At 38.3% G+C, this 25,975-nt stretch overlaps 1 protein-coding gene across 3 annotated transcripts; it reads left to right on the top strand.

The window, feature by feature from the left end:
• Window positions 1-457: 457 nt before the first annotated feature.
• LOC149811971 (protein ACCELERATED CELL DEATH 6-like) lies at window positions 458-25,649 on the top strand. 3 transcript variants are annotated; one of them, XM_089993379.1, is made up of 6 exons: window positions 458-1,130; window positions 1,216-1,352; window positions 2,283-2,406; window positions 3,001-3,452; window positions 12,400-12,456; window positions 12,542-12,624. In XM_089993379.1, the coding sequence occupies exons 1-5, from the start codon at window positions 602-604 to the stop codon at window positions 12,448-12,450; spliced, it is 1,293 nt and encodes a 430-aa protein (XP_089849505.1). In that variant the 5' UTR covers window positions 458-601; the 3' UTR covers window positions 12,451-12,456; window positions 12,542-12,624. The 3 variants fall into 3 exon arrangements, with proteins under 3 accessions (XP_089849505.1, XP_089849504.1, XP_089849503.1); XM_089993378.1 differs by lacking the exons at window positions 12,400-12,456; window positions 12,542-12,624 and adding an exon at window positions 24,940-25,649; XM_089993377.1 differs by lacking the exons at window positions 12,400-12,456; window positions 12,542-12,624 and adding an exon at window positions 24,934-25,649.
• Window positions 25,650-25,975: the final 326 nt, after the last annotated feature.

The raw sequence follows: 25,975 nt of genomic DNA, 5'->3' as shown, positions 1-25,975 counted from the left end.
TTCTATTCAAAATTGTATGGGTCTGAATCAAAACGGGTCGATTAAAGACTGGACTCGATTGTACCCTACCCAATATGTACCCGAACCTGTTAACCCATATGGGTGCACAAATTCTAGTTGTACCTGAACCGGAATTAGATTGAGCCATGTTTGAGTCTTAATTTTAAACCTGATTCAGAATCGGGTCTGATAAGACTCGATCCCAACCAGACCCGATTACGGCCGTAGGTAAAAAGTCGGATGGAGTTGTGGCTAGACTGGCCTGGCGTCGTAAGTAAAAAAGAACGTAAAATTCTCTAGCGCCAGAATGAATCTCAAAGGTGTTCTGTGCTGTGTTACATGAAAGTAAGTGATGAAAATATCCACCTCTTATCTCCAACTTTATAGTTACAACCGAGTACAAACGATGAAATGAAATCAAGGTAGATGAAAAGTGATAGCCGACTTTTTGTCTGCCAAGTCAATGAGTTTCCACCGGGTGCATGTTATCACGAAGCGTGACTAGCGAGTGAACGGGCCACTCCCACGTCATTATAATCGTAATTCCTAACCGACCAATAAGATTGGGGATCGATACCAATCTCTGCAGTCTGCAGATGAGATGGAGAGCGCAGAGCAAAGACACGCAGCTGTAGTGAAAGCCATCTTGGCTGGAATTTGGGAACGGCTTCTTGAGATACACCACCATGAGATGAGATTGCTGCTTGTGGTACGACGACCAACCACGGTTCTCGGTGGCACCCTTCTCCATGCAGCCATCCGTTCTAATCAGGCCCCCCTGTTGGCAGACATGCTGAGTGTCACCACTGTCCACACTGAGGTTCTGGAGGTGAGAAGCCAAGGGCTGGGCAACACCATCCTTCATGAATCAGCCTTGGTGGGCAGCCTTGAGATGACTCAGATGATCATCAACAAGAAGCCTTCTCTTCTCTATGGATGCAATAAGCATGGTGAGACTCCCATCTTCACTGCTGCAGCCAATGGAGAGACAGAGCTGGTTGCCTATTTTCATGCCCAAATGCAAATCCACAGTCTGCTTCAAAGAGAAATTGATTCTTCTACAAATGACCCACTGATAAGAGATGATGGTGGCAGTGCTCTCCATGTCTCCATCTTAAACAGGTTCTATGGTTAGTGGCAGGGCCAATAAAGTGAATTCTTTCTCTGTAACTTCAATATCTTCTTCTCATCCTGCATGTCTTATCTTCAACACAGGAACTGCTTTGAGAGTTGCCCAACTGTACCCGCATCTCATTCACCTGAGGGATGGGAAGGGCATGACGGGGTTGCATCTCGTGGCCAGAATACCGATGGCCCTAGTCATCCGGTCCTGTCTTCCAAGACTAGAACCTGTAATTTTACTACTTTAGACATTAGATATGCAGGTCCTCTTTGAGTTAAAATTTTTCCCATGTGCTTGGCTGGGCAGCGTAGAGATACTTGTGGGCTGAAGTATTTGGGAAGAAATGTGGCCTTTCCCATTGTGTGAGAAAGGGAATCCCAAAAATTCCTTTTTGAAGACAAGATTTTTATGAATCCCTTCCTCCTGTTTGATACCCAAAGTCTCCCTAAGGCTTTCAGGGCAACAATACCTTTACATGCATTTCTGATGGCACTCTAGCTACTGTCAAAATTAAATTCCCTTCACGCATGGAAATGCTTCATATGATAGCTTTTTAGTATCTTAGACTTTGGCAAGTGTGATGTGTATATCGTCGTGGACTCTCTCACAAAAGTTTCCATACAAAAAAGGTTTTGAAGAATTTTGTTTTCATATAAAAATCCATGTTGAGAAGATGTATGCAGGAATTTTCTTTTTTTCTCATGATGGCTTTTCATAGTCCTGAAAACGCGACTACCAAGACCCTGTTTTGAAGATGGGCATGGGAGTTTTCTTACTCACATTTCTCTGCTCTGTTATGACTTCACACTCTTACATTTGCTTGGACATGGCCTATTTCTCCTTGTTTCTCCTGCATTTATGCATGGAGATGACTTCTTGTGCGCTGTTGCTGTAATTCCATTACAGATTAATGCATTTCTGTTACTATAATTCATAAAAAGAAGAAAGAATATGTGCATGGATGTGGGAGGAACAGAACGCATCTGATTCCTAGAATTCATGACAAACGTTTGTTTTTTGCAAGTCTTCATCTGCCAGAAGCCATTTAAGGGGAGAGGAGGGGAGTATGATCCCCCAAAATCTACAGCCCCCTTTCCCCCAATTATAAGCTCCCAATGAAGCCATTGGGGCCATGACTGATCCTAGTTCTCTCCATCAGACAGATGCTGCTGATGGCAACGTTGCGGAGTTTGGGGTCGTGGTTGAATTCCTCCTGCACACTACCTTGGGAAGGATGCATCACTTAATTCACAAGCTATGCCTCAAGTCTGCAATTGAGCAGGGTATATAGAAATTTTCTTGCTTCCTTTTGTCTGCATCCTTTAAGAAAAAGTTAATTATGGACCACCTTTAATGAACCAAATCTGATACTTATATCAAAAACTACAGATCATGGGTCAGGCGATCTCACTCTGCAGAATGACCATTAGAGCTCGATCCACTAGAATCCAACATGGCTTTTGAACAGATGTAACTAAATTATTTAGAAAACAAAGTCAATTTACCGTCATGTTATGGCTATAGGGAAATCACCAATACATGATGAAAGCCTCCTTCAGTGCTCCGCTCCATAGCTTTATCAAAGAAAACTGAAAATCTAAATTTAATAAGTAAATTGTGACTGCCATTCACCCCAATATTCTTGGTATGAACCAAAATAAGTACTGAATAAAAAATTATCCGGCTTCCAGATTTTCTTTTTGCGAAAATGCAAAGATTTCATTACAACATGACTTCAATGACATTTTGTCGCTCACAAATGAGAGACCCAATTAAGTTGAAGAGGTACAAATTAAGAGGCCCAATTCATTTCTTTCTTTTCCTATTCCGTAATTCCTACACGATTGTTGGAAATAATTAGAAACACTTGTTTGCAGATGCTGCTGAGCTGACACATCTGGTTGAGGTTTTGGTGGGTGAAGACTACTCATTCTATAAGAGTATTCAAGAGGTAAATGTTGCTCATATTGCACACGCAAATGACGGTGGAGCCCTGCATGATGAAAGGTGCGGTTGTGTTGAAGCACCACTGTCGGTGGCTGTGAAAAGTGGGATGATAACGGTGGTGAATAAGATTTTGAGCAAGTTCCCACATGAAATAGACTATCTCAATGACTCTGGGGAAAACCTACTGCACCTAGCAATAAAGAGCCGCCAACAGCTCGTCTTCAATCTCTTGAGAGACATGAACATGACAAACACACTAGCCCTGGGAATTGACAAGGATGGAAACACGATTCTCCACCATGCAGCATTATGCCCGTCAAGTGCAAACCAAGATAAATGGGCCACCAACCATTCAATGCGTTGGGAGCACCGATGGTTCAAGGTGAAACTGTTGCTTCCCTTTCCCTTTGCACCCCAAATTTATTTATTCAACAGAGATCCCTTTGTGGTAGGGTCTTGCGTGCATAAAAAAAAAGAAAAAAAAATTGCAGCACTTCTTTTTGTTCTGTTTAATACATGGAGAAACCGCCATCAGATCTGGAGACCTGCCGTGTTGGAAGTCTGATGGCATAAAACCCCAAGGCTTCTCTTTTCACCCACTAGACACTCGCTGCATCGGTCTTGCAGCAAAGAATTTGGATCAGATACCATCATATTGCGATGCAGGTTATATATTCTCCCCCCGAACAGGCCAGTTAGCTACATCTTATGTTCGGGGTCCCAAAAAGCACCATGTATTTAAGCATGTGTGTCTCATATCCCCATGTTTATCAGCATTAATTAGCATTGAAGTTTGATGCGATTGCAAAGACTTAAGTACCCTCTTCTCCATTGGTGCCAAAAAAAACTGACGATTCTAGAAAATGAGTGGTTGTAAAGACTTAAGTATCCCAAAGATGATTATTTAAGACCTAGTTTCTGCACTGTAGGATTATCCGAGAAAGAAATCTTCCCCGAAGGAGGCCATGAACATCAACCCTCTCACACTCACTCACTCTCTTCTCTTTCTGCTTCTGTGCACATCTATCAGAAGATCCTACATTGATCCATCAAGCATCGACTGACATGCACATTGACTGTTGTGGAGCCTGATTCAGAGTTTTTACCCTTACAGGAGGAGGGTTTGGGGGCTCCTCCCAGCGTGGGTAGCATCATTCAACTAAATGAGTTGTGGATCCTGATTCAGAGTTTTTACCCTTACAAGAGAGGGGTCTGGGGGCTTCTCTCAGTGTGGGTAGCATCATTCAACTTGAAGAGTTGTGGAGCCTGATTCAGAGTTTTTACCTTTACAGAAGAGGGGTCTGAGGGCTCCTCCCAGCGTGGGTAGCATCATTCAACTTGATGAGTTATGGAGCTTGATTCAGAGTTTTTGCCCTTACAGGAGGAGGTTTTGGGGGCTCCTCCAAGCGTGGATAGCATCATTCAACTTGATGAGTTGTGGAGCCTGATTCAAAGTTTTTGCCCTTACAGGAAGGGGGTTTGGGGGCTCCTCTCAACATGGGTAGCATCGTTCAACTTAATGAGTTGTGGAGCCTGATTCATAGTTTTTACCCTTACATGAGGGGGTTTGGGGGCTCCTCCCAGCGTGGGTAGCATCGTTCAACTTGATTTGTTGTGGAATCAGATTTAGAGTTTTTGCCCTTACAGGAGGGGGGTCCGGGGGCTCTCCCTAGGCACGGGTCTCGGGTGTCATGGTCAAAAAATGCACAGGGTGTCGTGGTGAGAAAGACATATGTTTGTTCCAAGCAAGGTTGGAAGAAATCAATAGAAAATCCAACAAGGATCATGCCAGAATCAAGACGTGGATGTCAAGCGAGAATGGTGTTGTGCAACTCAAATAACACAGAATAATAGGTGTCTGGTTTTTAGTTAAAATGGGAAATGAAATGACAATAGAAATTGCTAAAAATTTACAGGAATAAACTAGACTCAATAACGAAGACATCATTTTTTACGGATTTGGAATATGACCTCCGGTTAGGGAGATATGGCCCTGACAAGTTGGTCCTAATTCGGGTAGTGATTTACAGCGATTTGCTTACTGAATAATACTACAAATCGCTATAGTGATTTGCGGAAGACACTACAAATCGTTATAGTGAGATCCAACAACACTATAAATCGTTGTGGGGCTCGTTGGAGACCCAAAAATACTATAAATTGTTATAGTGATTTGCAGAAGACACTATAAATCGCTGTTGAAAAGTCGGATAACACTATAAATTGTTGTAGGGCTCATTGGAGACCCGAAAATACTACAAATCGCTTTAGGAAAGCCCGATAATACTACAAATCGTTGTTGGAAGGCTCAAAAAAAAATTTGTTCTCGAGAGCGTTGCCCCCCGAGCCCCCGCCAGGGGTGGCCCCCTTGGACCCCCACCCGCTGACAGCGCAGCGCGATCCGCGTCGGGGCGGAGCCCACGGACCCCCCTCCTATAAGGGCAAAAACTCTAAATCAGGCTCCACAACTCATCAAGTTGAATGATGTTACCCACACTGGGAGGAGCCCCCAAACCCCCTCCTGTAAGGGCAAAAACTATGAATCAGGCTCCACAACTCATCAAGTTAAATGATGCTACAGTCAATGTGCAGGTCAGTGGGTGTTTGATGGAGCAATGTAGGATCGTCTATTGGATGTGCACAGAAGTAGAGAGAGAAGGGAGAGAGAGTGAGAGGGTTGATGTTCATGGCCTTCTCTAGAGGAAACTCTTTGCCTCCCCTGATTTCTTCTCTAGATAGAGAGAGGGTTTTACAGTGTTTTACGGAGAAGGAAGAAGAAGAAGATGACGATAAAAAGTTCAAACAAACATTTTTGATGGCTCAGGTTTGTTTCGTCGGATGACCATCGGATCGCCAGCTCACCATCGGATCGTCGGCTCATTATCGTTTCGCTGGATCACCATCGGCGAAACGATTAAGGTTCGTTTCGCTGTGTAGACTTTGAAGAGTCAACATCATCCTCGACTTTCTGGATGGAGGACATGTTTGTCCTTTTTTGAACTGTTTGTTTTTTATTTTTTGAATGAAGGGCATTTTTGTCATTTTCTCAAATTGTCGCTTTATGAGAAGAATAGCAAGAAAGGGTAGTTAAGTCTTTGCAACCACACCAGACTTCAATGCTAAGTGATGTCAACATACACGGGAATACGAGCCCCATGTGCTTGTATACGTGGTGCTCATTCAGACCCCCGAACACAGACATGGGATTCAGTGAATCATCGGGGGAGAACATACACCACCCTCTCATCATATTGTACAAAGTGCATGTCCGCTGCACCTGACCACCACCCATCACAAAAATTGATGGTGATCAGGTGTTGCGGTGGCACAAGCATTTTGTGCAATGTGATTGCACCTGATCCAGCCTCTGCCGCAAAGGATGTCTACACTGAGTGTCAAAACCTACAGACTCTCTCGCTTGAGCATCTTAAGCAGACATACCTAGCTAGTTGTGCAGAACCAATGCATTGAGGCATGTGTGTAGTAGGTTATGGGTCCTCATTGGTTTTCAAACCTGAATCAACATCAAGTTTGGACTTCATCCTGATCTAGTAACATTGTTCTGCATGCATAAAAGTAGGACCTAATGAAAGATGTAGCTCATTTAGATTTGGTTTGTAGCTCTCTCTCTCTCTCTCTCTCTCTCTCTCTCTGACTGTAATACCCATGAATTTTATCCGATAAATAAACTTGAAATTTATGCCCTTGAACAGGTACAGGGATATATTTTTAGTATTGTATATGTTCTTTGTATTCAGATATCGGATATTCTGTTTGGATCTTCAATGTTGGATCCCTAATATCCTGTTCAGAACTCTGATATTCCATTTGGATCTTAGGTATCGGACTACAAACCTTAAATTGAATATTTAATAATAGATTTTGGTCAAATGGATTGGATCTTTGAAGTTTTAATCGAAATTATAATGAGAAAATTTCTATATGGGGTCTATAATACTTTAGTGAGATTGGTATAGCCTAGGCGATGTTCGGATCCACAATATTGCATTTGGATCTTCGACATCAGAACTTCAATATTAACCGGGATCCTTGTATCGAAATTGTAAGGATCAATCTATATTTAGTTGGATCCATAAAAATTCTTTTGGATCCATGGTTCCAAATCATATAATCAAAACTTTGGATTCTTGGATCCAGATTTATTAAAAGGATTGACGAAGCACAATGGATCTTGGATCCATATTAATTTAAGTCAATTTTTGGATAACGTAAATGGATCTATATTAACCTATGAAAGACCCACAAGATCGTATCGAAGAATAAACCAAATGTATTAAGAATATAGTAATTTAAAGCTTGTAATATATTGAATCCTCAGACGGATCCAAATTGCCCAACTAGGTGGTTTCATTAAAAGATTTGGGTTGAGGGTCATGAGTGTGGCCAAACCAAAACCGTACCCAAATTGGGAGTGTTAATATATATATATATATATATATATATATATATATATATATATATATATATATATATATATATATATATATATATATATATATATATATATATATATATATATATATATATATATATATATATATATATATATATATATACATCTAGATCTGCGGTTGGACCTGTATGGGCCCAAATGCATGGGGTTCGTGGGTTGCGGAGCCAGTCGAACTGAGCCCGCACCCCATTGGTGCATTAAGTAAAGAAAAAAAAAACACACACACACATTTGGACCCAGGTCGAATCTGGATCCAACCCGGATCTACCAACCTGTTAGGGTTAAAACTCGCATGGCCAGGGGTTTCTTTTAAAACTTCCCCCTGCGCCGCTCTCCCTCTTCCTTCTTTTGCTGGGGTTTCCTGGTCAACGCCCTCCCGCACCCTTAAAATCACGCAAGGGTGAGGGGAGGCCCTCACCCCTGCTCTCTCTCTCTCTCTCTCTCTCTCTCTCTCTCTCTCTCTCTCTCTCTCTCTCTCTCTCTCTCTCTCGTTTTCTCGATCTCCCTCTCTACCCGTGCTCGACTGCGGCAAAATTGATGCCGACGAAACCTCCCTCTCGCAGCATCAACCACCATCACGCTGGAAAAAGGTAGGTCTTACTGCTATTTTTACTTGTTTTGGGTATTGGGTGTGTTCGAGCAGTCGATGCGGGTTTGTCGAAAATCCCAGACCTTCAATTTGGGGATTTCAGACTTCGATTAGTAGGGTTTCTTACGGTTTGCAGGGTACCTCGTGTGAAGCTTGCAGTATGCACTCTGTCCAACTTTTCCTTCTCCCTTTTTGATTGCTCTGGGATTCAGGTGTTTGTTGCTTATGTTGTTTACTTGGAAGTAGGGTGGGCAAATCAGTTGAACTGGCCCATCTAGGACACAACCATATTCTTTAGGTTTAGCTTGGGTATCCAAAATATAGACCCAATTAAGTTTTGTGTTGTTATTGGATGTAGCAGTTCTATTCTATTCCAAAAATAAATTGACCTTGTCGAGGGCTATGGTAATGCAGCTACTTAATGTGTCAATTCTGAAAACTGAAAAAAAAAATATGTATGTTAGGGTTAACTTGTGAAATAGCTGGCGATAATGATGTTTGAAAAAAAAAAGGGTTTAGGCGAGCTAATCCTACCTAGCAGAGCCTCTAGGGCTTCAGTTGCAACCAATTTGAATGACGATTAGTCTTAATGATATTGGTGTTAACATCACTTGTAATATGGTGGTTAACTCTCATTTAATTTCCTTTAGAATTATAGCAGTCGTTTTGTTCTGTTAACCCTGGTGGTCATACACTGAAGTCAGGAATTTGTTTACTGCTTTCAAAATGTTTTGCTATTATTTGAGGTGCACTAGAAACCGTTGTATTCTATTTATTAATCTGGTTAGCAATTGATATTGTATCCAATTTGATGGTAGAAAGTAGAACGTTGATAACAATAGTTACTTGCTCTAGAATGCATCAAAATTTGTGTCCAATCTTCATTTGTATCCATATTGTATTGCTGCAGTACACACTCAGTTGGTATGCATTTTGTTGCACACATTATTGTACACCCACAGAAATATGTATACATTTTCTGTTGTGACATTAGTGAAGAATGAACTCCGTCTTTGATATGTTCTGCTGCACATACATAGAAAATTAAATGTGTGATTCCCATTGCTGTCATGACTATACATGTGCCCACACCCTACGCATGGGAGCCGAACCCTTTCTCAGGAAGTTGACCCCTAGTGCATCATGTCATACCTGGAAGACCAGAGAGTCGACCCTGGCATAACATGAGTCAGTCCTTGGTTGTCGTGTTTGGGCATTATGCTTATAGCTAAAATCGAGTGATATTATACATCAGTGAAAAATTGTGTCTAGATCTTTACTGCCATTAAGAATTGTGATTCACTTTGAAAATGGCATATGAGCATTCTACTCGTAGTTGGAAATATGTGATGCTACCTATTTGTGGAGCTCTATGTTTTATTTGTAACTTGATATACAAATGGGATAATGTGCAATTTCTTTATATCTGAAATTTTGTCATGTAAACTGTTGACATTCAAATCTGGAAAATGTCTGAGTTTTGACTGCCTTTAGTAGAAGAGTTGTGAGACATATTAAAAAGATGTCATTTATTGAAATTGTTTGTTGCATACAGTCAAGTTACTTGTTTTCCTTTGTCCACTGTGAATTCAAAATGAATGATAGGGAGTTTGGGAATCTTGCCTAATTGGGCAATATGGTTTTGGTACCTGATGCAGGTACTTCGATTGATGAGCTTGCACTTAATGTCAATAACACTGGTGAGAAAATTAAAGGTTAAATTTTGTGAGCCTGACTGGTTTAAAGGTACCGGGGCATCGGTGCTTGACGGTTTAAAGGTACCGAAGCACTTTGAGTAATAACCATAACATTGATGAGAAACTTAAATTTAAATCATGTGGCCTGACTGGTTTAAAGGTACCGAGGCTTGTGTGCTTGACTGGTTTAACAGCACCAGAGCACTCTAAGTGGGTTTGTGCAATTAATATGAAAAAAAATTGAGGTATGTGTACCTTAATAAAATGACTTAAGTTGGGGACCTACTACTATGATAGTAGGAGATAGTTTGGGAAAATGCCCTTGTACTTTGGGTAACTTAAATAAATGAAAAGATTAACCCACTCAGATTCGGGCTTACCTTAGAGAGGGTAGGTGGTACAAACTTCGGGGACATGTGTTTGATTGTTTCGAACTAAAATGACTCGTTGGTCCCCAATCCTCGGAGTTGGGGGACCCAGTCTGCCAATATGTCCTAGGTGGTAGCTCTTTGTTCTTCTGCAGAAGTTAGGGATGCATCCTGTTTTGGTTTTGGCCTTTGGGAGGCTCTCTCGATCACTGGACGCTCCCTTAGGAATTACAGTTTTTGTTAGAACGTTCGGGTTAATAAAACACCCATGAATAATAAACCCCTGAATGTTCTCTTCCGTTATGGGTGATTCGGCTCGTGAGTACCCGCGGGATAAATAAAGATAAACATTAATTAGTACTTTTTAGGTATCACATTGAATTGAATGATAGGTTACAGTTCAATACTTCTTTCAGAATGTATTTCTTTACTTGCATTATACTTTAGAAATTGTAACATGTGAGATGTTTGAATTCTGTTGATGTGTATTTGTTAGCTAAATGTTATCCATGTTAATGTTGTGGTTGTGAGTTAAATGATATGCATGTTACTGTTGTTGTGTAATTTCTTTATTTGATCTTGTATATGCTGAAAATCACTCACGGCACCCACATCACATACTTGATACATGATATACCTGCAAGAAAAATTACAGTGATTCTTACTTAGACAGTTGTAGTCTAATTCAAATCAATTTACTATTTTTCAGGTAAAGAATAGAGTTTATGAGCAGCTGCGGGATGAGGCATCGGATCAAGATTTTTGGATTTATTGTTCCAGGGATTGCTTGAGTTTATTGTAATTTTTAATGGTTCATATCATTTAAAACTATGATGATTTTCATTGATAAATAGAATGAAATAAATGTGTTGGGTTTTCTCTCCACTGTAATGTCCCTGAATGCTTAACCCTATATTATTTTTTGATTTCGCTATTATAAAAAAAATCCTTAAAAATATGGGTTAAAATTTTGGGGTGTTACACTGACACACACGCATATATATATATATATATATATATATATATATATATATATATATATATATATATATATATATATATATATATATATATATATGAGTGTGTGTCAGAGAGAGAGAATAATAGGTTTGTCCTAACTGTCCTAATTCATTCAAAATGCCATATCCGCAAGTGATTTTTTGCTTAAATCTTTAAGGAAAATATAAATTGCAATAAGGAATTTTTTCGTGTTTAGTTGGTTTTTCGGCCAGATCTAAAAATCATGGCCCTTGTTTGTAAATACATTATTATGTATTTTTTGTTTTTTGTAATGGTTGGGGCCTGCCTAATGCCAGCTTGGTTATCCACGAAAAAAGTATTTATGACAAAAGAAAAACCCAGCTTTTTCACTTCAAACTTTTAAGATCGGATACGGCCAAGTCAGATTCCATTGTTGAGAGTGGATCATGTAAAATGACGTTTTACAGGGTTACTGTCGAATGCCAACTTGAGGTGACAACTATCTTGTTTACCGTACCAAAAGTAGTTGGTCCTAGTATTTGAGACAGGTGCCTTCCCACTGTTTGATCAGTTTACATAAAATCGTTGATCTATTCTCCATATTTTCTTTTCTTTTATGAAGAAGGAAAACCCCTGATGAGAGGGTGGTATATGTTCTCCCCGGAAGACGGTCGTTAGCTACATCTCGTGTTCGGGGATCCCAATGAGCACCACGTATAAGAGCTCATGCAGCTCATATCCCCGTGTGTGTCGGCATCACTTAGCATCGGAATCTGGTGTGGTTGCAAAGACTTAAGTACCCTTTTCTGCTATTCTCGCCATGAAACAATGATTTGAGAAAATTATAAAAATATCCTTCATTCAAAAGAAGGAAAACGACGGTTCGAGAAAAGGACAAAAAAAGTTCTCCATCCAGAAAGTATGATGTTAACTCTTCAAAGTCTAAACGTTTCGTTTTATCCCTATAGCAGTAAACTTTTGCGTCATCTGATGTAACAGGAGCTCTCTTTGACAGCGCAAACTTTGTCCTCGTCTCAAGTCGAGGTTCTCGCCTTATTTTTTAGCCTATTTTATAACACATTGTTGTCTTCTCGTTTCTGTCTTATGTTAAAAAGCATTTTCGTGTTCGCGATCGACTGATTTGATCATTGGTGGGCATCATAGGCGAATTTGTTGGCCATCTTTTTTTACAGTCTTCTCTTCTTTTTCGTTGTCTTTAGGCATTATGGAAGAAAGCAATGACGCACAAACATTCCAACCAGTGTCATTAAGGCACCGTGAGTACCTTTCTATGTCATCCTGCTATTGTTGAAGAATGTATGTCATCTTGAGTATCATTAAAGCATTGTTTTGTTATTGCAGGTGGATCTTGTCCTTTTGATGGTTGGAAACTTATCGATATTTATAGGACGCGGAGACCTGTTGACAAGAATACTTGTTTACAAATGCGTGGAAGGGCCTCTACCCCATCTGATATCCTCCATTCACTCAGTATATGCATTGTATCTCAAATCGCGGTTTTAGTAACATAATACCAATTTGTAAGATATTGTTTTTGTTTTTTAATATCGATTTGTTTGCTATTATATTGAATTTTTCGTATCGATTTGTAATATATTTTGCATTATATTTATCGATTTGTAAGATATTATGTGTTTTGTAGTATTGATTTGTAATGTATTATGCTGAATTGCCGTATTGATTTGTAATATATTATGCGATATGTATATCGATTTGTAAGATATTATGTGTTTTGTAGTATATATTTGTAAGATATTTGTAGAAAGACTTTTAAAATGTGTGCGTGCAGAAATACATTTTTACGCGCTTGCGGTGGCGATTTTCGTATTCAAATCGTTGCCCATTTAGCGATTTTTATTGAACTCGCTTCACAGCATCGTAGATATAATTAAAGCGCTATCGTCAACACACATATACGACATGTCATTTCTTTTATTGGCATAGTAAGTAACAACTCGATGCATAGTATAAGCAAATAACAAACCGCAGTTGCTTTTATACTGTGATTCATTAAATTGTTTCTTTGACTTGCTTAACTTTATCAGTATCTGTTGTTATATGCATCCTGAATAAATCGTACTAAACGTATGCGCTTGCTAATGCAAATTGATATCTTGCTTATAACAGTGGTGAGCTTATCATTTGGTTGTAATGAAGATGATCTATCTTAATTATTTGAAAGATATGGAGAAGAGAATATATGTATTAATGACGCACCTGAAGAAGTGAACACGTGCACTAATGATGCACATGATAACAAGGGTACAAGCATTGGATTCACTCTTGACTTGAATATTCCAGCAGAAGAAATGTAATTCAATAATGAGGTAGACGATCCTTACAGTTCACTTGATAAAGGTGCAGACACTGAGAATGTATATGATAGTACACCTGACTTTGTTCCCGTAGAAGGAATGTAGTTTAATACTGAGGATGCTGCATATAAATGTTACAATGATTATGCCTTAAAATTTGGCTTCAGTGTTAGAAGGTTTTCTTGGTCAAAAAATACACAGAGTGTCATGGTGAGAAAGACATATGTTTATTCTAAGGAAGGTTGAAAGAAATCAATTGAAAATCCAAAAAGAAGCATGCAAGAATCAAGATGTGGATGTCCAACAAGAATGGTGTTAAGAAGACTTCCGAATGGGAAATATGTAGTTCATACTTTAATCAGTTATCATAATCATGATTTATTTGTTTTATTTATAACTCCTATGTTAAGGTCACATCGTAAAGTAACTGTAGCACATGCTGCAATGGCTGAAATAGCTGATAGCGCCGACATTGCACCAAGAAAGACATACAATTTGTTTGCGCACATAGATGGTGGTCGCGAGAATGTGCCATTCACACCTATAGATCTAAGAAACCACTTTGAGAAGGAAGATGACCGATAACATGAAGAATTGAAAAATATGTTCTTTGGTTGATTACTTACAAAAGAAATCAAACATTGACCCTGGTTTCTTTAGTGCAATGCAACTGGATAAAGATGGATATGTTGTGAATATGCTTTGGGCAGATTCAAAGTCAATAGTAGATTATGAATGCTTCAATAATGTGTTTGCTTTTTATACGACAATGAAGATTAATACTGAACAGTGGCCATTTGCGTGGTTTGTCGGAGTGAACCATCACTCACAGAGTTGTATATTAGGCGATGCTTTTTTGCATGACCAGACCAATGAAAGCTTTGAGTGGTTGTTCAGAGTATTTACACAGGCAATGAATGAGAAGCAACCTGAAGTTGTACTTACAGGGAAGGTTTTAAAACCCGTGACTCGAGACTCGACTCGTTCTTTATTGACTCATGATTCGGCGGGTCAACTCGGTGACTCAGACCAAGTTTTGTTAACTTTTGATTTTAAAAGAAATACAATATATAAATTGTCATTTAACCATATAAAGGTTTGTAGAATGACTTAATTACTAGTTTAATTGATTAATAAGTAAAATAATATCAAGTAAAACTGCTCTTAATTCAAATCTCACATTTACTAAAGAAACTACACAAGCAGGAACAAGTCTTTCAAGACAATATATAAAGAATGACTTAATTACTCGCTTCAAGAACATTAATAACCATGCTAGATTGTGGTTTACATTATGAATATATGGACATAGCTGTTGTGTTGCAGGGCCTCAGAAAATCCTTGCAAAAATATGGGAACATTGAACTTTATCTTGATATTTGTAAGCGTATGTATGATGTAGAGTTGATTGGACCATGCCTTATATATCTGCACATAAATGCATATGAGCTTTGGATAATGAGAATGTTGTGATGTATATATATTATAATGATAAATGTAGGCATTTTATGTTGTTGGTTTTGAACAGGCTGCCAACTATTGTGTAGGTCTCACAGCAACAAAGTTTCCTTATGGACATTTGCTCTATGTACCTTTGTACTTATATAGTTCTTTGTAAGTAGTGGCATGATGAACTTTTAATGAAAGAAATAAACTCAAACCCTTTAGGAGGAGGATTTTGAGTTTTGACAGGAGCCACTTCAAGTGGGATGTGATGGAGGATATAGAAGAATAACGATGACTTTCATCTTGTGTTTCAAGTTTCAACCACCTGGTATGCGGTATCAATATACAAACAAAGTCAGTGTTGCAGAGATGGTTGCATGAGGGATCGGTTATGTTAACTGGATTAGTGGATTCACTATATGTTCATTGAGGGGTACTGGGTTTGATTCCTTACCTGGAGCTACCAAAAGGAATGAATGATGGACATATGAAATTTGATAGACTTTTACTAATTTTGTGATTTTATATTAAGTTGGTAAGCCTATTGTTATTATGCTATTTGTTCTTTGAAAAATGAACGCTTACATGTGAAAAAATTGCCCATAGCCTTTGAAAAATGAAAAAGGAAAAAAGTTCCCAAAACTCGCCCGAGTCAGCCCGAGTTTTCGCAAAACGAGTTTACCTTGCCGGGTTGACTCGTTGGAGGGCCGAGCCGAGTCAGACGAGTCATCGAGTTGACTCGGCGAGTTTTAAAACCCTGCTTACAGATGGTGATCACTCAATTGCAGCTACAGTGTTTCATGTGTGGCTAGATGCACATCATTGCCTATGTTTGTGGCATATCTTTCAAAACGCAACAAAGAACATAGGACACATATTTAATTAGAAGACTAGGTTTGACAAAAAGTTTACAAGGTGTGTACTTGAGAGCGTAGACGAGGTCACCTTTATGTCAGAATGGGAGGAAATGATTCACATATACGAACTTGAAGATTGTCTGTGGTTAGAAAATTTATATACAGAAAAAAAGAAGTGGGCATTGTCATATAGAAGACAATACTTTTGTGCAGGTATGATAAGCACACAAAGAGCTAAATCTATGCATGCCATGCTTAATAAAACCTTGTACTCATGTTTAATAATGTTTCGCTTCATGGAACAATATGAATTATTTGTAGACGGTATAAGACAAAATGAGCTTGAACAAGATGTGAAATGCTTCAATACATGCTCTATAACTTTGGACATAAAAATATTAATGTGACATGTAGATCTGTATACACTAACTGTATTTAAATGGATTAATAAAGAGGTTATACATGTCATGAATTGCAACATAGAAGGACTTGTGCAAAGCAAGAATATGCACAAATACCATATTTTATGGGAGGGCGAAGAGCATCAGAAAAGGTAAAAAGCACATGTCACGTACAATGTTGACAACAAAAAAGTTGAATGTACGTGCAAAATGTATAAATTCAAAGGTATTTTATATCATTATGCATTAAAGGCACTTAATCAAGAGAATATACAAGAAATACCTGAGTCATATTTAATGCGAAGATGGAGGAGACAAGCAAAGATTGAACTGTTGGATATGGATAATGTCAGTCAATCTAGTGTTGATGAGAAGTGTCACATAGCCTCCCATTACCAACAACTGTGTAGGTCATTTATGCATATTGCAGATTTGGCATTGAAAAGTGAAGAAACTTATGTATGCATGAGAAAAGCGTCAAGGGAGTTACTTGAAAACGTGCAGTTAATTCACCATCAGTTTGTTGCAGCTCATGAATACCAGTCCAAGATAATAGGATCGACCAACGTAGGTGAAAATCATGTTTCCCTTGACAATCCTGAGAAGTTGTGTTGAAGCGTAAACATCATCTTCAACAAGTCAGGAGTGAACGTTGTTGATTATAATGAAAATATTCACCAAGCGAAGGATATCAAAAGAAAACATGCCTCTGATCACAGTCGTTGGAGGGCAAAGGGTGCACTAGAATTGGTTGGCAAGAAAAGGTCTAAGAAGCAACTAACCTCTAATCAAAAGCAACAAAGCCCTTCGCATGAACAGGTATGTAAGACATTATATTGTTTCCCATGTAAATTGCATTACGTGAAGCTTATCAATATCTAACTTGTGTAATTTTCAATATGCAGCAATACCCTATATACGTAATTTCCAACGTTGTAACCTTTGATCCTCCCGACCAGATTTTCTGGAATGATAGCTTCAGTTTTACAAGTCTTTTGGTATGTAATCAATGTTGGGAGGATGTTTGCATTTCTTGTGAAACTTAATGTAGTGTCTTATATTTTCTGTTTCATGACAGGCTCAGATCAATTCGAAAGCGAGCTATGGAACACAGGAATCGCGTGTGGACTATTTTTAAGTATTACCATCAAGTTAGTTGTCATGCCTCTTTGCATGATCCAATTTCCACATTGTCGGATTTGTTAAGAGTTTAACAAAGCAGCAGAGCTCGTTTACTGAGAAATATGGTATAGTGGGATTCCATTACTACTGAGCTCATTTACTTAGAGAGGATGTATCCTCAGCTGCTCATAGACATTGTAACCAACAACTAATATTTTTTATATACGAATGTGGTTGTAAATCATGTGGATTTGTAGTTACGAAGTTACGACGACAATGATATGTTTTTGTTTTTATTTTTAAACGAAATCGTTTGTATTCAAGAATCTAACTCATCTTTTATTGTTGAAGCAAAACCTGAAATCCTTAAATCATCTTTCCCAATCGCTCGTAAAAGCGATTAGGAAAAATCGATGACATTGACATTGCCCGTAATAGCAAATCGCTACACCATATAGCCTTTATAAGTCATTGTGTAAATCGCGATGGTACGTATCGTTCACTTAGACAAAGCTCATTATCTAAAAGACATACATCATTTTGTAAATCACTATGGTATAACGATTTACGGATTGACATCTATATTGGTCACAACTGGATGGCAATCGCTCTGTTCATGTGTAGAAATCGTGGTAAAGGTGCACTGCCATTGCTTGTGCAAATCGATTTCATCGTTTATTGATATTTTTGCAATAAACGATATTGAAATTAATAGAATATTCAATAAACAATATTAAAATTCCATTATACAGTACACAATACAAATCGCATAAACGACATAAAAGAGTTGAATTTTGAAGAAAATGGACACGATGTTTAGACAATATACGCCTGAATCACCATTGTTGGTCGTGTAGTTGTCGTTGTCTCCTTCCTCGTCTCCTTCATCGATATTGATATCCCATTTGTGATGAAGCAGGTTATATGTTCGATTCACGAACACGAGGTTTATTAAGGAATCGTCGGTTTGTCTGTTACTCATTCACGAAGCAGAGGATGATCACACCATCCAGTACCTGTGTGACATGTCATTCATATATGAAGGAAACTTCATTTCACAGATCGCCAGTATTCAAACAAATAACGCCAATTACCAAAAAATGAGAGCCAATAAATTGCATTGCGCAGTAATGAAGTTAATAAATGTCATTTCATCTTCCTTATACAAAACTAATCAAAGCAATAGGACAAATCAGTCAAATCACGATAGCAAGCCCCATTTGGATTTGTTTTTCATCTTTTGTGTCTTTTATACGTGATTATATAAATCGCAATAGGAAAATCGTTAACTAGACAAAGCTCGTCAACAAAAATCGCGATCAAACAAATCGTAGCAGCGAAATCGATTTTCAACTATGACTTAAATCGACATGAAATTGTAAATTGTGATAGGCTATATCGTTCACATAGACAAAGATCGTGACCCTAATCCCTAAATCCAATTTCCTCCACCAAAAATCCATAAACCTAAAACACAAAGCTCACGATCATTACTGAAAGTTAAATGATTAAGCGATAACGATTTATAGTAAGGAATACAAAATCCTACAACGATCATTACTTATGAATGCAAACGATTACAATAATTTACAATACTGAAAGTTAAATGCTAAAGGCATAATGATATGTACTAAGGAATACAAAATCCTGCAAAGATCATTACTTAAGAATACAAACGACTACTACGTTTTACAGTATTGAAAGTTATATGCGTAAGCGATAACAATTTGTACTAAGGAATACAAAATCTTGCAACGATCATTACTTAAGAATGAAACGATTACAATGATTTATAGTACTGAAAGATAAATGTTAAAGCGATAACGATTTGTGTGAACGAAGACAAAATCTTGCAGCGTTGATTACTTAGGAATGCTAGACATTTCAACGATTTATACTGATGTATGATAAATGTTAAAACGATTGTAAATGATTTTAAACTATTTACCTCATTTAATTATAGACCATCTAAAATGACCTTAGCATTATCTTGCTTTACATTAATTCTAGACCACCAGCTGATCTTTGGAAAACCACAAATCGCAGGGTCATACTTATGCCACAATATGCTTCAATGCTCAGGTCTACAAAATCAATATGTTAGTAAGACTATAACCTTCAACAATTTTTTCTTTACTATGCTCTCACGCCCAGAGTGATATACACAATGACGTCCATATCAGTCAAGTTAACTTGATTTGTTCTTTACTAAGTTTAAACATCATGTCGATTTGTTTATTTTTTCTTTTCTGCCATTTTCGAATGTCATTATGTAAATCACGATGGAAAGAATCGTTCCTTAGGACAAAGCTCGTGAAGGAAAATCAGAATAGGATATTCAAACAGATTTGGCTCGATTATTTGATGGGTTTAAGTGGGATGGTTGTACAGATCGTGATAGAACACCTTCTATAAAAAATAAATTGTCATCTCTTATATACAACTTATTGCAAGTCAATCGTGGTCTCTTATAAAAAATAAATGTGATCACTTTTATTTATGAAGGTCGAACATTATAACGATCTGTCCAGTGGCACTTGTGTGTTACAATTATTAAAAAAAGAATTAAATAATTAAAGAATGTCACGTTTAAAAAATAATGATAGAATTACAATAAATAATTATTTGGATAAAAAGAATCGCTATCGTTTATTCAGTAGCACTTGACGACTCATATGGATTATGGCATACAAATCTTCTCTTTCTTTTTCTTGGTGGACTCTCTATCCTCGATGGCCTCTTGGTTCCCTCGATCTTATTATAAACACTGGTCATTTTCTCTAACAGTGATTGTATTTGTCTCCCCAAATTGCTCACCTCCTTTCGTAAGTCCTTATTCTTCCTCTCCAACATCTAGAACCTTGTGTCGGAGACTACGTTCTCTTTTGTGAGCTATGTTCACTCTTCATCGTGTATTGTTACTGAGGTAATCATTGTTGTAGTCGGAGGGAGACGATGGACGGGTTTTCTATGCTGGGATGCGACATGATGGGGGACAGGAGGGAGGCATGGGTTCCCAATATTCTCAATCTTTAGATTTCGATGCATGGGTTCCCAATATTTTTTGAAATAGTCAGGATCATATTGTTGTTCTTTATAATCATATGTTATGGCACGAACACCTCCTTTGTTCCAGCTATCCAATTGTTTCCTGTAGTGTTCTCGCCAATTCACGTTCCTGGCCCCACCACTATTCATCTTCCTTCTCACTTCCACAGGCTTCTTTGGGATAGATTGTCCCAAGCCAGATTGTAGGAGAACTCCGCTACCATTTTGCAACTCGGCTTCATAATTGCTAAACAACTAAATACCGCAGTCAGACAGTCTCGCACCCTCAGCAACAAGCTCTTGGTCCTCATCCTCTCCATCTTCATACGGTCTCCACACAACCTGTACATTGAAGATTATGGTTTTGGTACAGACAATTATTCATGCTAATGAATGCTAAATATTAAAATTATTTATAATAACGAGTGTTAAATATATTACAACGACTGTTACTAAGAATGCAAACGATTACTATGATTTACAGTACTAAAAGATAAATGCTAAAGCAATAATGATTTGTACTAACGAAGACAAAATCTTGCAGCGATGATTACTTAAGAATGCTAAACATTTCAACGAATTATACTACTGAATGATAAATGTTGAACCGATTGTAAATGATTTTAAACCATTTACCTTATTTAGTTGCAACTCATCTAAAATGAACTTAGCATTATCCTCCTTGACATTTAGTCTAACCCACCGATCGATATTTGAAAAACCACAAATCGCAGGGCCACGCTGAGGACGCAATGCAACAATATGATCCTACGCCTCAGCCTACAAAAACAATATATTAGTAACACTACAACCTTCAACGAGCTTAGTCTACAAGTACTAAATATGTAATAAACAAATACCTGAACAAATGACCAAAACCCCCCGACGGTTTTCGTACCCTTACTCGCACGGTAAAGTTGATTATACAAGTGTGCGAGCATAGCAGCACCCCATGCATAGTTGTCGACTTTGTCTAAGTCTTCCAGGTACTGCAGTCACAAGTAACTTATTCTCGAACCAGAACAATCAAAAAATAAAGACCAAAAAAATAAAGGAAGTCATGCAACTCTTGGTCAGCTCTTTCAGATGCACATGTAGTGGACCTGCCTTCCCATTTATTATGGAAAGAAGAAATTTTCATTGATGTAGAATTGCTTCCACCAGAAATACATTGACTTCAGTCGTCCATCGACATTCCTAGAAGGGTCGTGCACTTTTTCCTTGCGTTATAGTTTGAATCTCGTAATAGGACAACATTGTCATGGCACTTAAGTCCAGTAATCCACGCCACATCTTCTAGGGTCATGGTGATCTCAAAAGAATCAAACTGGAATGTGTTTGTCTGATGATTCTACTTATTTACCAAGTGGGTCATGGTGTTCCAGCACGTTTCAAAACAATGCTGGTCCAAAAGGCCACCGAAGTGCATATTTCGTAATTGATCCTTCTGATATGCACTTAGTTGATCATACCACGACAGAACTACATGCCACTGCACTGCCCTCCGAGCTTTTCACCTGGTGCTCTACTTCTCTTCTGACTTCTCTGTAACACAAAATAACATATTATTCGTATCAATTGTAAATTAATCTCATTTGTACTTATACACCTAGTTGTAGACAGTAATCGCTATAAATAATAATCATTGCACACACACTATCACAGTAATCGCGAACAAAGTAATTGTTATACATAGTAATTACTATACATAATAATCGATATCACAGTAATCGTTATACATAATCATACCTATAACAGTAAATCATTCACAGTAATCGCTATCACAGTAAATCGTTCACAATAATCGCTATCACAGTAATCTTTATACATAGTAATTGCTATCATATTTATCTCTATATATAGTAATAACTATCACAGTAAATCATTCACAATAATCGTTATCACAGTAATCGTTATACATAGTAATTGCTATCATATTTATCTCTATATATAGTAATAACTATCACAGTAAATCATGACAGACAGGATCGATTTACGTACTTTGGTCACACTTTTCTCCTCTCTATCCCCCTCCCTCCATCCTCCGCCTTTCTTCTTCCTTCCTTCGCTCCTTCGACTCCCTACTCTTCTTTTCAATTTCTTCCTTCCTTTCCATTTCCTTCTCTTCTTCATTTTTCTTCCTTTCCCTTTCATTATCTTTCTCCTCCTGCTTTTTTCTTTTCCTTTCCTTCTCTTCCTCCTCATGTTTCTTCCTTTCTCTTTCCTTATCTTTCTCGTCCTCTTTCTTTTTTATTTGCCTTTCATTCTATTTCTCATCCTCCTCCTTCTTTTGCCTTTCCTTCTCTTCCTCGTCTTCCTTCTTCTTCCTTTGTCTTTCCTTCTCTTCCTCATCCTGATGTTTCTTCCTTTGCCTTTCATCTTCCATCTTCATCATTTGCTTTTCCTTCTCTTCTTCCTCCTTCTTCAATTGTATTTTCCTCTCCTCCTCCTCCTCCTCCTCCTCCTCCTCCTCCTCCTTCTCATTCTTTTTTTGTCTTTCCCTCTCCTTCGCCTCTTTCTTCGTTTGCCTTATCCTCCTTTGCTTTTCAAAATATTCCTACTTCATCAGTTGTTTTTCCTTATCTTCCTCATTCTTCTTCAATTACATTTCCCTCTCCTCCTCCTCCTCCTTATTCTTTTTTTGCCTTTCTCTCTCCTCCTCCTCCTTATTATTATTTTTTTGCCTTTCATTTTCCTCCCCCTTCTTCCTTTGCATTTCCCTCTCCTCCGCCTTCTTTCTTTGCCTTTGTTTTTTGTTCTCCTCCTCCTTATTCCTTTGTTTTTTCTTCTATTCACCATCCTTCTTCTTCATCTTTAGTTCTTCCTCATTCTTTCTTTGGTATTTAGCCTCAATATCTGATGGATAATCCTCCGCATAATACAATTCCAACGATTTCTCCTTGCCTTTATCATTCTCAATTTTCATTATATTTTGGTACCTTTCATAACGCTCATATAGATAGGATTGACGGATAACTTCTCTAATATTCATCCCATGGAATAAAGTGTTATTTCTTGCCTGACGAGTTGTAGAAATTGCTAACCTGCACAACACATAAATTTAACCGCATCATTATACGTTACAACCGCCTACCCAAGTATATAATAATACAAATTATTTCATTCATTAAACAATCACCAACATTACAAATCATCGCAATATTTGACTTCATAAGTAAAAATCGTTGTAAGATTTAGCAAACTTAAGTACAAATCGAAGTAACTTCATAAATACACATTGCTAGTGCTTTAAATATATAAATAGTTGATGCTTCAAACTTACAAATCGTTGTATAAATCGCAACCTTCGTACATATTGTTGTAACATTTGGCTTCATACGTATACATTGTTGTACGATTTATCAAAATTAAGTACAAATCATGGTAGTTTCATTAAATCGTTACTGCTTCAAAGGTACAAATCGTTGTTAAAAATTAGCCTTCATAAGTACATATCGTTGAAATGTTTGGCTTTCATAAGAACAAATCATGCTAACTGTTTTTCAATGCCAAGAAGGTGGATAGGTACAAATCAATTTGTTTTAGTATAAAAATATGTGTTATTTAGCATGAAGACGGTCACCCAGTTGTAAGATTTAGCATTCAGATTTACAAATTGATTTGTTTGCATAATGAAACCTTACAAGAAACCCACCGAAACGATAGAAGTTTTGGTAATCCGACAGTGGAGGAGAAACACCCAGAAGGGAGACACAGTCGATGGTGGCAACAATGCAGTCACTGCGCAAACGACAGCAAAGGATGCTTCGACGGCAGCAGACGACGTCAAAGGATGCTCCAGCGGCAGCAGATGACGGCAAATGGTGCTTCGGTGGAAGCAGACGACGGCGAAGGAGTGTCCGATGGCAGTAAACGACGACAATGGGTGTGTCGTCAAAGAGATCTCTTGTTACAGCAGAAATTGCAAAAGTTTACGGTTTCGGGGGAAAACAGAACGTTTGGAATATTTAAGAGTTAAGATCATCCTCTCTTTTCTAGATCAAGGATAATTTGGTCTTTTTCTCGAAACGGTGTTTCACTTTTCTAGATGAAGGGCATTTTTGTACTTTTCTTAAACCAATGCTTCACTTTTCTAGATAAAGGATATTTTTGTAATTTTATCAAACCATCGATTCATGGCAAGCATAGCAAGAAAGGGTACTTAAGTCTTTGCAACCGCACGAAATTCCGATGCTAAGTGATGCCGACACACACAGGGATACGAGCTCCATGAGCTCTTATATGTGGCGCTCATTGAGACCCCGAACACGAGATACGGCCGTCTTCCGGGGGGGGACATATAACCTGCTTCGTAATGAGCCTGTCTCCCTGCTAGTAAAACTCCAGGTTCCAGCCTTACATGTCCCAACCATGATAAAGCAACGGCAGCCCCCATGCATCAGCGGGGTTTGATCTTGTATCAGCTTGACACAGGACCCCACTGACCACATCGATAACCGCCGCAGTGGTCTGTTCTCCATCTTGTCTATTCTTATCAGTTTCGCATTCTTCTGAATCTGACTCTCTGCTTATGTTCCACCAAGATGCAGTCTGTGGAGGAGATCACGCCTCCAAAGCTCCATACCCGTCGAAACTGCAACGGAGAAACAGCTAAGCAGTTGTTTCTTAGCTGTCACAGTGAGTTCATAAAGCAAGATAGCGAGTGGGCTAATAGCATAGCAGTGTCTCATTCAGTAGTTGCTGCACTGGTAGCCACCGTTGCTTCGGCCGCCCTCTATACAATACCTGGTGGCCTTAATCAAAATACAGGCATACCTCTGCTCTTAAACAGAGCTTTTTTCATCATCTTCATTGTTGCAGACATCGTGTCGATTGGGAGCTCCATCAACGCTCTGCTTTCCTTCCTCCTTGTTCTGGGGCATGCTCGGAAGGGCTACCTTGTGAATGGTAGGTCTGCTTCAGTCATTGCACAGCAAGGGATAGAGTATCTCTACGAGTCCATCTTTTTCATGATGTTGGCACTTATAGCAACTATAGTTCTTTTATCAGGAAGCAAGCTTAGATGGACTCTTGTTTTCATCCTACTATACTCCTTCCATTACTGGCTGATACGCTATATCCATAACCTATACAAGGTGATAAGAAGTGGCCTGCTTTGGTACCAGTAGCTTTAATTACATAAACAGCACTCATTATTTCCCTTATCTAGGGGTTTTTGTTTAGCATTTTAGCAAGTAACGTGTCTACACATTAACAACTCTCCGTTTTTTTTTACTTTGTAATTGTAATTCTCTCTCTCTCTCTCTCTCTCTCTCTCTCTCTACACCGACTGGATCTAATTTAGACATTTTTTAAGCATGAACAAAGAGGATGGAAGATATGGGGACGAGCAGTCAGCCAATAAACAAATAGCAAAAGGCAGTAAACAATAGAAAGTAGCTGAGAATGACAAAACAGCTTTATGATCGAGTTTGATAAAATAAAAATAGAGTCTAAACATGGCATGTCACTAAAACTAAAGCCTTGTTAAAATCATACGGAATAATAAAACTTTTATACACTTTACGCAATGTTAAGCAGCAAATTCTTGTTAAGCTGGAGCCGAGATGCGCAGAATGGGATCAA

This window comes from Nuphar pumila, chromosome 17 (genome assembly GCF_984573655.1).
Source record: "Nuphar pumila chromosome 17, dmNupPumi1.hap1.1, whole genome shotgun sequence".
In the NCBI taxonomy this organism is placed as follows: Eukaryota; Viridiplantae; Streptophyta; class Magnoliopsida; order Nymphaeales; family Nymphaeaceae; genus Nuphar; species Nuphar pumila.
This window is presented reverse-complemented; position numbering and strand designations above follow the sequence as displayed.